The 11,831-nt window shown below is 60.3% G+C and overlaps 1 protein-coding gene across 1 annotated transcript; it reads left to right on the top strand.

The window, feature by feature from the left end:
• The first annotated feature begins 956 nt into the window (after positions 1-956).
• TPGS1 (tubulin polyglutamylase complex subunit 1) lies at positions 957-7,987 on the top strand. The gene is made up of 2 exons (XM_047848352.1): positions 957-1,320; positions 7,166-7,987. Exons 1-2 carry the CDS (start codon positions 983-985, stop codon positions 7,701-7,703), a joined length of 876 nt encoding a protein of 291 aa, XP_047704308.1. The 5' UTR covers positions 957-982; the 3' UTR covers positions 7,704-7,987.
• The last annotated feature ends 3,844 nt before the right edge of the window (positions 7,988-11,831 follow it).

Here is an 11,831-nt window from a genome sequence, read left to right as displayed (position 1 = left end):
GGAGAACACAACTGCTTGTGGCTTCTCCTGGATGTGGGACACTGAAACTTGAGAATAACTGGGATTCCTCAAAACAAGTGGGGACAGGCATGGTGGGGGGGGGGCGGGGGAATGGGGAGGAGTGTGAGCAAAGACACAGAAGTGGCTCGTTAAAGGAAATTTTATCTCTCTTGGGGTGGCTTGGGGGCTAAGTCAGTCGGGTGGGGTTGGGGAGAGCTGGAAATCAGATGAGCAGGTGAAAGGCTGTAGATGCTGAGGATTCCGCCTGCGGGCACTGGGGAGCTACCGGAGAGTTCAGAGCTTCAGAGGCTGTGGTGTGAGAGAGCCCTCTGGTGGTGAAACAAGGTAACAGCATGGGACGGGGAAATGGGGGCCTTGGTTGGTCCACTCATTCGGGGAGCTGTGGGAGCTCAGAGCAGATCCCCCAATTCATCCTGGTGGGTGGTTGGCGGGGGAGAGGAGACCTCGCCCCACCGGGTGAGCCTGCAACTCAGACGGAGATTGGACTAGGCTGAAGGCCAGGCTGAGCACAGACTCAGCGGAAAATCAGAAAACAGGGCGGGGGCGGCGCTCTGTCCTGGAGTTGGAACAATCGCCCGCACGCTCCGCCCGGCATCGCTGATAACCAAGGAAACCGGTTGCTAGGGGACCATGCTAATGAAGGACTCGCCCACTACCAAGATGGCAAACAATCCGGCTTCAGGCCAGAAACCATGTCCTTTCCTAGAGAGCCATTTTGGAGTCTGGTAAAACTCAGGTTCCGGACCGAAGCCTGGAAAACTGTCCAACCCACGTGAAGAGGAACCCGGAGGGAAAGTGCCAATTAAAACCCAAGGGGGCGGGAAGTGGACTGCTCCAGTTATTTGCCAGAGTCTTCCGGGGGGATCCGGGCGGGCTCTGCCCTTAACCAAGATGGCCGCCCCGAGGCGCCAGCGCACTGTGGAATACGGCGGCGCTTCCGGTCCCGCTGCCCTCAGCGAAGATGGCGGCAGTGGAGAAGCGGCGGCCGGCCGTGGCTCCGGCGGCCAGTTTCCCCGACAGCGGCCGGCCGGCGGTGTCCCGGGCAGCTGCAGCGACCGAGAGTGAGGAGGACTTCCTGCGGCAGGTCGGCGTGACGGAGATGCTGCGCGCGGCTCTGCTGAAGGTGCTGGAGGCGCGGCCCGAGGAGCCGATCGCCTTCCTGGCGCACTACTTCGAGAACATGGGCCTGCGCTCGCCTGCAAACGGCGGCGCCGGGGAGCCCCCGGGCCAGCTCCTGTTGCAGCAGCAGCGCCTGGGCCGCGCGCTGTGGCACCTTCGCCTGGCTCACCACTCCCAGAGGTGCGGGGCGGGGCCGGGGCGGCGCCGCTGCGGACCTGCAGCCCCAGCTCGCTGCCCGCGGGCGTGCTGGGCACTGTGGTGCGCAAGCCTCCCGGCGGGGGGGTGGGGGTGGGGGTGGGGGTGGGGGGGCTGGCGCCTGTAGTTCTGGCCGTCTTCGTGTGTTGTGATGACTTTCTGCAGGTGCTGAGTTCCCCCTCGAAGCCCACGCCGCTTTTAAAAAATCACAAAGCTCAGAGAGGACTTCACCCAAATTCACGGAGCGAGACCTCCGAGCCAGGTCCTAACAAGCTAGGTTTTTTCCTAGATGTGTTGTTACTAGCGTCGTTGCATCCCCATCCGTTAGGCCAGAAAATGGATATTTACAGGGCTGGGCGGTGGAGTCACCCAAGACCCCTACTCTAGGAGGTAGCTCCCATGGGGCAGGAGTGGTGTCCAGAAAGAGGCCTGCTTTAGGCACAGGGAGAGGTGCTGCAGGCACGAAGCCGGCGGGTGCACTGGCCTGGAGGCTGTAGAGCTGCAGTGTGGGACCCACAGGCTGCTTAGCCTTCTGGTGGCTGAGGCCTGGTGGGGTGGAGGACATGGCCACCCAATGGAGCACGGCCCCGCCCCCAACCGCTCTGAGCCCAAGGAAGGTGGTTGAGGACCATGGATTGAATGAATGGTCCACATCAGGGGGGTTGAGGAGAAGCTTTCTGACATGCACCGTCCACCAGACCAGGTCATGACTGGATGTGGATGGCTAGGTCTTGGTTGAGACCCCTGGAGAGAGGCCCCTAGAAGCAGAGCCTGAGGCAAGCATCTGTGGGTAGGTAGTTTTATAAGGGGTGCTTCCAGAAGAACCAAGGAAGGGAGCGGAAGCCAAGCAAGGGAGTGTTCCAGCCTGATCACCAGGGGGTCCCCGCACGTTTCAAGCACGTGCCCGCCTTTGGGCAGCCTCCCAAGAGAGTCATGGGTACAGGCCATAGGACAGCACAGAGAAGCTGGGGAGAGGTCGCAGGTGTGGGAAGGGGTGTGGAGGGTGGGCATCTGAGAAGAGCATGCATGTGTCTGAAGGTCTGCAGGGGCTGGGGTGGGAAGGGAGTCCCAGGTAGACCCTGGGGCCACCCACTGAGATGGGAGGTCATTGGTTTGGGGAAAGCGTGCAGTGTTGCTCCAGGACTCTGAGTCAGGCTCTGGGAGAACCTTGCAGCTGGAGAGTAGACAGGTAGGTCTGCAACTGGGACAGGAGGTCGTCAGCTGGGAGGGGTGTGAAGGCTTCAGGAGAACCAAGAAGAGCTCAGGACCCACCCCTGAGGAGGCCCAGCCTCAGAGAGCCCGCAAAAAAGCATGATCAGGCCAACCAGACATGCAGGCGGGAACCAGCAGAGAATGGCATCCTGGGGCATCTTGCAGGGAGGAAAGGGGCCACCATGTACAGTGGTGCGGGTCAAGCACTGCATGAAGCACTCGCCTACAGGCAGCCACAAACGAGGATATTTTTAGAAATGGCTTTTTGCAGAGCTTTTTCCTAATTCACACGGAGGCACTTTGTGGACTGGGGGCAGTCCTGTGCCCGTCCGGTGGCCCGTAGTCGAGGGCTGCAAAGCGTCTGTTGGATTTAAGGCCAGGAGGGCCCTATTCCTTTCCCGTGGGTGCTGTGGCAAATTACCACAAACTTGGTGGCTTAAGGCAACAGGTATCTGGGGCACCTGGCTGGCTCAGTAGGTAGAGCACACGACTCTTGATCTCAGAGTTGTAAGTTCGAGCCCCACGTTGGGTGTAAGAGATTACTTAAACATAAAATCTTTAAAAAAGAGAAATACACACAAAAACTTATTCTCTCACAGTTTTGGAGGCTGAGAGTCTGAGATCAAGGTGTCAGTGTCCCGGGGCCATGCTCCCTCTGGAGGCTCCAGGGGAGAGGGTCCTTCCTGCCTCCCCAGCTCGGGGGTCTCCAGGCGGCCCTCCTCCCTCCAGGGTAAGCCTCCCTCCTTCTGTGTCTCTCTGTCCTCTTGTTTCTCATCTGAGGACATTTGATGTAGGGCCACCTCATCTCATCTCCACATCCTGAACTAGTTCCCTCAGCAAAGACTGTATTTCCAAATAAGGCCAGTCACAGGTTCTGGATAGATGTGCAGTTTGGGGGGGACTCTGTTTACTGCAGTGCAGGGGCATGGGAGCCGTTGGCTGGAGGCAGTTTGGAACGGCAGGGCCACCGAGGGTGCAGTGAACGAGGGCATGTCTGCCGCTGGCATCGGGGCTCACCTGGGCCCCCCAGAGATGGAGCCAGTGGCTAACTCAGAAGACAGTGCAGTCAGGAGCCCTGAACCTTGCCTGACGGGCCAAAGGCAGAAGCCAGGCCAGGCAAGTCCCCGGGCGGAAACCAGGGGCGCCCGCTGAAGCCGGGCAGCTTCGCCCTGATGCGGAGGGGCTGACTGGGCCGGGTTGGGGCTGTCATCGGCATGAAAGGTTTGGGAAGAAGCCATCCAAACTCCCCTTGTCCTACGTCTTGCAAAATCAGAAGCGCTGGCCCCCCGGGATTGGTGACGGTGGCAGTGGTGTGCAGTCGGCCACCCCCCTGCCAGCCCCAAGTCCCCGAGAGCACAAAACAAGCTTTATGAGACCTGCCGAGGGCCGTGTGGCCACTGAGGGGAAGAGCCGGAGCCCGAGCTGGGTGTTGTGGCCCCCGGGGCCTCTGAGCCACTGTACCGCCACACGAAGAGCGCCACCTCGCGCCCCCATGACCCAGGAAAACGCTCAGAAGGCACCACCAAGCTCGGTTCCTTAGCTCACTCTGAGTGGGGCCATCCCAGGCCCTGCCGGGGGCCGAGTAGCACCTCTGGCCTCCACCCACCCGGTGGTAACGACCAGCAGTGTCCCCAGATCTCACCCCCATTGAGAACCTCTGGTCTAAAGCGAAACGTTTTCACGTCTCATTCTGGAGATACATGCACGTACACGTATCTTTAAAACAAACGCTCGCGCTCTTTAGCGTGACGTGGCCAGAGCCAGGTGGCCCCGCATGCGGTGTGGGTGAGGGGCTGACTTGAGGCCAGTGCCCTGGAGGCCAGGTGTCTCCTTCCTCAGCACCCTGCCTGGGACTGTGATTACCTCTTTGCGTGTCTCCCTGCCCCGCGAGGCGGACGGCATCCGGACAGCCCACTGGACCGTGGCCCTGGACGCGGCTCAGAGCGCAGGAGACCCTCCCACGTGTGGGGCGCTGTTTTAAGTCCTTGGCATGAATTCCATCCCTCTATCCTGCAACACAGGCATTAGGACCCTCATGGTCCAGACCCGCAGGGTGGGGGGCTCAGGAGCTCGGTGAACAGGGGACCCAACCGGCTCCTGGGGTTTCTCGCACCAGGCTGTCTCCATCTCTAGGGAGGAGCGAATTCGCTCAAGAGAATCGGTGGCTGGAAAAGATGAGTCTTGGGCCACGTCGGTGTCGGTCGAGACAAGCCGTGTCACGCGGCAGTAACAAACAGCCCTGACACGAAGGACTGCTTCTCACACCACGAGGCCGTGGCCGCGAGGGGCTGTGCTCACGGACTCTTGCTCGGTTTCCCCAAGTACGGCAGCGGGGAGCGGACCGTGGGGACACCACAGTCACTCCCAAAGCTGGCTCGAGAGAGGACTGCGCGTGGCTCCGCTCACCTGTCGGTGGTGGAGCCACGTCCTGTGGCTCCTCTCACTTGAGGGGCGTGGCGGGCCTTCAGAGCGCCCGCATGTCAGATGGGGTGGCTGCCACGTGGGGAGCGTGCACGGTGGCTCTGGAGATGCCACGGGCCTGGGCGCCAGGGGGCCGGCGTGTGAGCCTTCAGGGGACCCTGACGGCAGCCTCGCGAGAGACCCTGAGCCACTGCCGAGTCCCCGACCCGCAGAAACAGGCCATGAACATTTGCTGCCATTTCAGGCCGCTGGGCTCAGGGCAGTTTGTTACGCAGCGACACGTAGCTGCTGGGGCGCCAGTGACGGCCGAGTCTGTTCACAGTGGACCTCCCCCACGTTCTTTCCTCCTCCCGGTGGAGGGAGTTAATGTTTCGGGCTCCTGCAGGGGCCCCTGTGTGGCTCGGTCGGGTAAGCGGCCAACTCTTGATTTCGGCTCATTTCAGCTCAGCTCGTGATCTCACGTTTCGTGAGTTGGAGCCCCACGTCGGGTTCTGCGCTCACATCGCGGAGCCTGCTTCCAATTCTGTGTCCCTCTTTCTGCACCTCCCCTACTTTCGTGCTTCCTCTCTCTCTCTCTCTCTCTCTCTCTCTCTCTCTCTCTCAAAAATAAGCAAATGTTTAAAAACAAAACCCAAGTCCTGCACAGGGCTGGTTTGAGGCATTGGCTCACGTGGGTGGCAGTCGTGGTAAAGGAGTGAGCACTAAACGCCACCCCAGCGCTCCCCGGGGCAGTCTCACCGACCGCTGGCTCCAGCAATGGCAAGGGGCCAACGAGTGAGAAGAGAAAGGGGTTTGTAGCCCGACCGATGGAGAAGCGAGTCCCAGCTGGCAGAGAGACCCCCCAGGCTACACTTCTGCAGCCTCTGGGCCTCGGTTTCCTCCTCTGTCGTGGGGCTCCGATCCACAGAGCTCGCTGGGTCAGCACATCCGCCCACAAGCCCCACACCGGGCAGCAGTGATGACCGCAGTGGCGGCCACGTATTGACCAGCATGTACTGAGCACCGGCCGTGCGCCAGCCCAGCCTCCACTAAGCACCCGCTGCTTATGGGCCAGCATTTGCTGGGGTCCATTGCTCGCTGGCCCATAGAAAGGTGAGACAACGTGCCCAGGTCACACGGGAGGTGAGTGGAGCCTCCGCGTACCTTCCCTCACCTGGAGCGGAGCGGAGCGGACAGAGGAGGAGTGTAAGCCTCACAGTCGCCCGGCCCCCTCCTCTCTGGGATCCTTGGCCTGACCGTGAGCCTGCACCGAGCCTCAATACCTATTGGTCACGGTGGAAATGCTAACGGGCCACCAGCCACGGTAGCGCTGGGCCACCGGCCAGGCCCTAGGCTGCCAGTCCAGTGAGGGAGTGAGACATGGGGTGAACCAGCCACCCAGGCTCACCCTGCAACCCGCACGTAGCCGCCGTGCTCCCCAATCAGCTCGTGAAGCCCCCTGCACGGCCAGGCCGTGCAGTGGAACCTGAGCCATGCCCACCTTGCGCCTGACAGCTCACAGCAGGGTCAGCCCCCTCCTGTGCCGGCGCTTTTGTGCCCCAGTCGCTGTTGTAGCCATTCAGCTCTGCCTTTGCAGCGACCACAAGCAACATGTCAATGGATGCACGAGGCCTTGTGCCAATAAAGCTTTATTTACAAAATAGACGGGGGGAGGGGTGCGGGGCTGGGGCAGACTTGACCCCCTGGTGTAGTTTGCCTACTTTTGGCCCATGGGACTGTGACAGAATGAAATAAGCTAATCCGTATTAAACGCTGGGCTCAGCTTTTGGCCAAGAGTGACCACCCCGTAAGCGTAAATGTGATTGTCGGGCGGTCCCTGTGGGGCAGTGCCCGTTGGTTGACTTAGCAGACATTTCTAGAGCCCCTGCCATACGCCAAGCAGTGCTCTAGGCACTAGGGTTCCTGGGCCGACATTCCGAAAGGACATCTTACACTAAGTCGGATGGTGGTAACTGCCGTGGAGAAAAATAGAGGAGGCAGGGGAGGTCCCCACAGGAAAGGTGACATCTCAGTAAAAACTCAGGAGCTGGAGGGCCTGTGGGGGAAGGGCACTCCAGGCAAAGCACATAGTCCGTGCAAAGGCCCTGGGGCTCCCCCAGGCCTGGTTTGTTGGAGGAAGATAGGTGGGGACAGGGGAGGGGTCCCGGGGCTGTGCTGGACTCTGCTCAGCTGGCCCAACACGCCTATCCTCCCGCAGGACGGCCTTCAACAACAACGTCGGCGTGGCCTACGAGTGCCTGAGTGCCAGTGGGCGCAAGAAGAAGCCGGGGCTGGACGGGCGCACCTACAGCGAGCTGCTCAAGCGCATCTGCCGGGACGGGGAAGCCCCCGAGGAGGTCGTCGCTCCCCTGCTGCACAAGATCCAGTGCCGGGACCATGAGGCCGTGCCGCTGGACGTCTTCCGCGCCGGGATGCTCACCTGCTTCGTGCTACTGGAGTTCGTGGCGCGGGCCGGCGCCCTCTACCAGCTCCTGGAGGACCCCACGCTGGCTGTGGCCGACCGCCGCGTGGGCCAGGCCGTGCTGGACACCCTGGAGGGGGCCCTGCAGGCCAGCGCCGGGGCTGCTGTGCCTGCCTGCTTCCTGGAGGCTGGCTCGCGCCTGGGCCCCGACAGCCTGGCGCTGGCCATGGACCGCGCCCTGGTGGCTCGGCGGCCCAGCTCCCCCATGACCCGGGAGGAGTTCCTGGAGAAGGCTGCCGCCCTCTTCATAGCCAAGGTCAAGCCGGTGGGCTGAGCGCCCACACGCCTTCCCTGCCTCCTCCCCCTGGGCGGCTGGAGGCACCACAAGGTAGTAGCCCCCTGCTCCCTGGCGGAGTGCAGGTCTCAGGCCGGAACTGGAGTGTCCCTGCATGCAGCGGGCAGTGCGGGGAGCCCTCCCCACGCCCGCCTTCCAAGCTGGAATCGTACCCCAGCCCCTTTGGAGAGGAGGCCGAGGGCCCCAGGGAGCGGGCACCCCGTCCCCCCACCCCCACAAAGGCCCCTCTCCTCGGCAGTAATAAAGTCTGTGCTCGAGGCCGACCCGGTGTGTGTGCCCCCCTCCCTCCCCTCCATGTCCGCTGAAATGCTTCTCCGCTCCTGCCTCCGCTGCTCAGCGAGGCGCCCTGGACTCACAACCCTGAGACCCGGGAGGCCCTGCTGTCCACAAGTGCCCCACCCAGCCAGTTCCTGGCCACGGGTTCCCCAGCTGTCGAAGGAAGAGTCCGGCTGGGCAGGTAGTCGTGACGGTGATGATGGAAACGGCGGACATGTGTGAGCCCTGCAAGGTCTTATGTGCCTCCGAGGAAGGCACATCACTACCCCGATTTTGGCAGATGGGGAAGTCGAGGCCCAGAGGAGTGAAGGGTCACCCTACCGGCAAGGGGCGTACTCCAGAACCCACACCCTCCACCACCTCTGCCACCTGCCGTCGGTCCACCCAGAACCCACACACGCCTGCGAAGGCCGTCCTGTCACTGTTCGCCAAGCACCCGCTGGGCACCCCTCTCCCCTCCAAGGGGATTGTTGCTTGCAAGAGGAACCCCTCTGGGAGCAGGAGGAAGGAGTCACATTCCCAGCCCAGAATGGTGGCCGGCCGATGACCTCACTCTCGTGGCCTCAGCCTCCAACTCTGGTAAATGGGACCCAGGACTCGGCCCCTTTTCTGATTGAAGGAGACCCCGTGGGAACAGAGCTTAAACCATTTTTCAGGCTACCGATGGCAAGGACCACCTTGTCTCCCCATCCCTCCCCCCTGCACAGGCCAGGTGATCAGCGAACTGTGAGTTGTGGCCACTGACTATGTGTTTTGCAAAACCGACCACAGCAACATTTCTGTTCCCACACGCTTCCAGAACGTCCCCACCCCTCCCTCGAAAGGCAGATCAAGAGGTGAAATCCGCATTCCCTTTCACTGAGTTCGGGTGGCTTTTGTAGCACTACAGGATCTCCACGGCTAGGTCACAAAAGGTGGCAGGTCCCGTGCCCCCCGCCCCGGGCTCACCGGTTCACTCAGCAGCCCCGAGTGTGGGACAGCAGGCGACTGGCAGCACCGACTGCGCAGATTCACGAGCGAGACGGATCACCGTGTTTGCCATGAAGCTTTAGGGTCATTTATCCTGCAGCAATGGGCAACTGGAAGGTTAAGGAAAAGCAAGCCGCTGAATAAGTGTTGGCTGGAACGCTTCTACTCTGTCCTGCGCCCACACACAGGGATTGCTCCAGAAATTTGCAACCCAGCCGCCACGGGGCCGGGCAGCAGCAGGGACAAATCGTGGGTGAGGCCCCTGCCCACGCTCGGCTCGTAGACAGGTGGGCCATCTGCATTAGGTGCATACCTGTCCCGGAGCCCAGGCAGGTGGGGGCCTCAACGGTCAGCTCTGCGGTCACTCCTTCGTGACCTCAGAAGCTGAGGTGGGCACTGTGTGCTGGGTCACCCCTCCCTGCTGCCCCTCTGCAGGGGAGCCACGCTGCTCAGGAAGCTCCACTCCTTCTGGGGCAGGCATTGCTAGTGAGTGATGGCCAGAAGCCAGCCCCTTTGCCTCAGGTGGAGCTAATTTGGGGGCAGCTCATGTTCCAGAGCCCCCCAGAATAGAGGGAGGCCGAGTCCAGCCAGGACAATTGCCCTGCCCCATCCAGCCTCGCCCGCTGCCTCCCTGGGTCACCATCATGCGTGGTCTTAGGTCCGGAACTCCCCATTCGTTACGACCCCGGCTTGATCTCTGCCAGCCGCCAGAGTCCAGGGAAGCTGACACAACGTTCGCACCTGGCCTCAACCTCATAGCAGTGTGGACCATGGGACACTACAAACCTCCCCCTCTGGAAACACCCCCTTGCCCACTCTCTAAATGCTCCTGCCCCGCCCCGTAGCGGTCTCCTCCTCTTATCTCAGCTTTGGGGGTCGGGGGACGTGGCCCCCCAGCTCTGTCCAGGGCCTCTCCTCACACATCCTCCTCACTTAGAATCTCACCGGCCTGAGGCACCTATTGCCGCCCGGACGCCAGGGTTCTCAAAGTCATGGCTTGGACACCTTGCCTTGCTCTGCTCCAGACTTCGAGAACCAACCACATACCTAGGACTTCGGGAGACATCCCAAGGACACCCTAGGCCTGCTGTATCTGGGACTGAGCCTCTAGCTGACCTCCCAAACCTGGGGCTCCCCTGGAGTTTGTGGCCTCTGTGGAAGCCCCCTGTCCACCCGGGTCTGGGGGCGTGGCTGGATGCCTCCTCCCCCTCAGCTGGCCCTTTTCTGGAACAGCAGGTGTCTCCTGGATGGCCAATGAGATGCAGCCCTGGGATTGTTTTTGACACAGTTGAGCTGGGAGGACCTGGCCTGAGTTCTGGAGCCATTACACCACCACAAGTCCCGTGAGCAAAGTCAGCACTCAAGAAAGCTGACCCAGGAGACTCCCCACCTCCTTGTCTTGCCTCTGCCCCCTCACTCTGTCTCAGGCACACCAGTCTCTAGCTGGAGCAACTTGTCCCCACCTCGGGGCCTTTGTATGTGCTAGCCCGTCTCTGTAACACTGTTACTCCAGACCCACATGGCTCACTTCCTCCCTTCATTCTGGTCTCTGCTCAGATGCCACCTCCTGAGGGACACCTCCCCTGACCACTCTCCAAACCAACCCTCCAACCACTCCTGTTGCTAATGCCTCACCATACTGTATTTTTCTTCTTGGCAATTATTGCTACCCAAAATCGCTATTTATTTACCGATTTGTTTATGGCCTCTCTCCCTACCTCTCCAAAGGTGGGTGGCTTTGCTAGTCCTGTTCTCTGTAGCCCCAGGGCCTAGATCTGTGCATGGAAGTCATGAATCAATCAATTTTCCAGCGGAAGAATCTGAAGCTTACAGAGCTAAGTGTATTCAATTCCCACGACTGTTGTTACAAATCACCGTGAATTCAGTGGCTTAAAGTTACACACACTGGTTCTCTGACAGCCCTGGGCTCACAGGTCCTAACTCCCAGGTGTAGGCAGGGCTGGCTCCCCCGGGGGCCCCAGGGGGCCCCATCTCCTCGGTTTTCCGGCTTCCAGAGGTGCCGTCCTTGGCCCATGGCCCCTCCTCATCCTCAGAGCCAGAAGCACGGGCTCTGCCCATCTGTCTGACTTTGGTCCTTTGGGAATGGGGTAGATTACACAGGGCCCAACCACCGTGATTACCCAAAATGATCTCCCATCTCAAGATTCTTCTTCTTTTTAATGTAAGCTTTATGCCCAACGGACTCCGACTCATGACCCTGAGATCGAGTTGCATGCTCCAGCCAGGTGCTCTCTTCCCATCTCAAGATTCTTAATCTCATCTGCAAAGTCCCTTTTGTCCTGTGAGGTGGTATAGTCACAGGCTCTGGGATTAGGATGTGGACGGCTATGGGAGGTGAGGGGGGCATTATTCTCTCCCACGGTAAGTGACCGGCCCCATGGCACAACCAGGAAAAGGCAGGGCTGACCTCGAAGCCAGTTCTATTGCATCCAGAGCACACTGGCCTTGAAGCCTCTGTCTTAGGACTCCATTTCCCTCTACCCTTGAGGGGCCACATTCTCTCCTGTCCGTCCCTTTATTCCACTCCTGCAGTCCCTGCCTCCTGAGATCACGTCTTCCTTCTCAACCGGCATGATTGCAGCAAAATGCCACTGTATACCTCTCCATAACATCTTCAACGCCCATGCTAAGAGTTTTCCAAATATTATCTCATGTAACTCATTTTACAGATAGAGAAACTGAGACCTGGCTTAGCATCCCAGGGCCATTTCCAAGGTCAGAGCAGAACTTAGGTTTGAATGCAGGGCGCTCCTGTGGCACGTGATGGGAGGCCCACATCAAACTGGCTTCATAAGAACGAAAGTAATTTATCAGCTTGCACCTCTGGAGCATTCAGAGGTC

The sequence above is a fragment of the Prionailurus viverrinus genome, unplaced genomic scaffold (assembly GCF_022837055.1).
Source record: "Prionailurus viverrinus isolate Anna unplaced genomic scaffold, UM_Priviv_1.0 scaffold_60, whole genome shotgun sequence".
Lineage (NCBI taxonomy): Eukaryota > Metazoa > Chordata > Mammalia > Carnivora > Felidae > Prionailurus > Prionailurus viverrinus.
Note: the sequence above shows the minus strand (reverse complement) of the source record. Positions and strands in the feature narration are given on the sequence as shown.

What these genes read in the sequence shown, in the direction of transcription:
- TPGS1 (XM_047848352.1), top strand. Translation starts at nt 983, where the DNA reads ATGGCGGCAGTGGAGAAGCGGCGGCCGGCCGTGGCTCCGGCGGCCAGT. An exon ending in CTGGCTCACCACTCCCAGAG is followed by an intron (nt 1,321 to 7,165) that starts GTGCGGGGCGGG and finishes ATCCTCCCGCAG; the next exon opens with GACGGCCTTCAACAACAACG.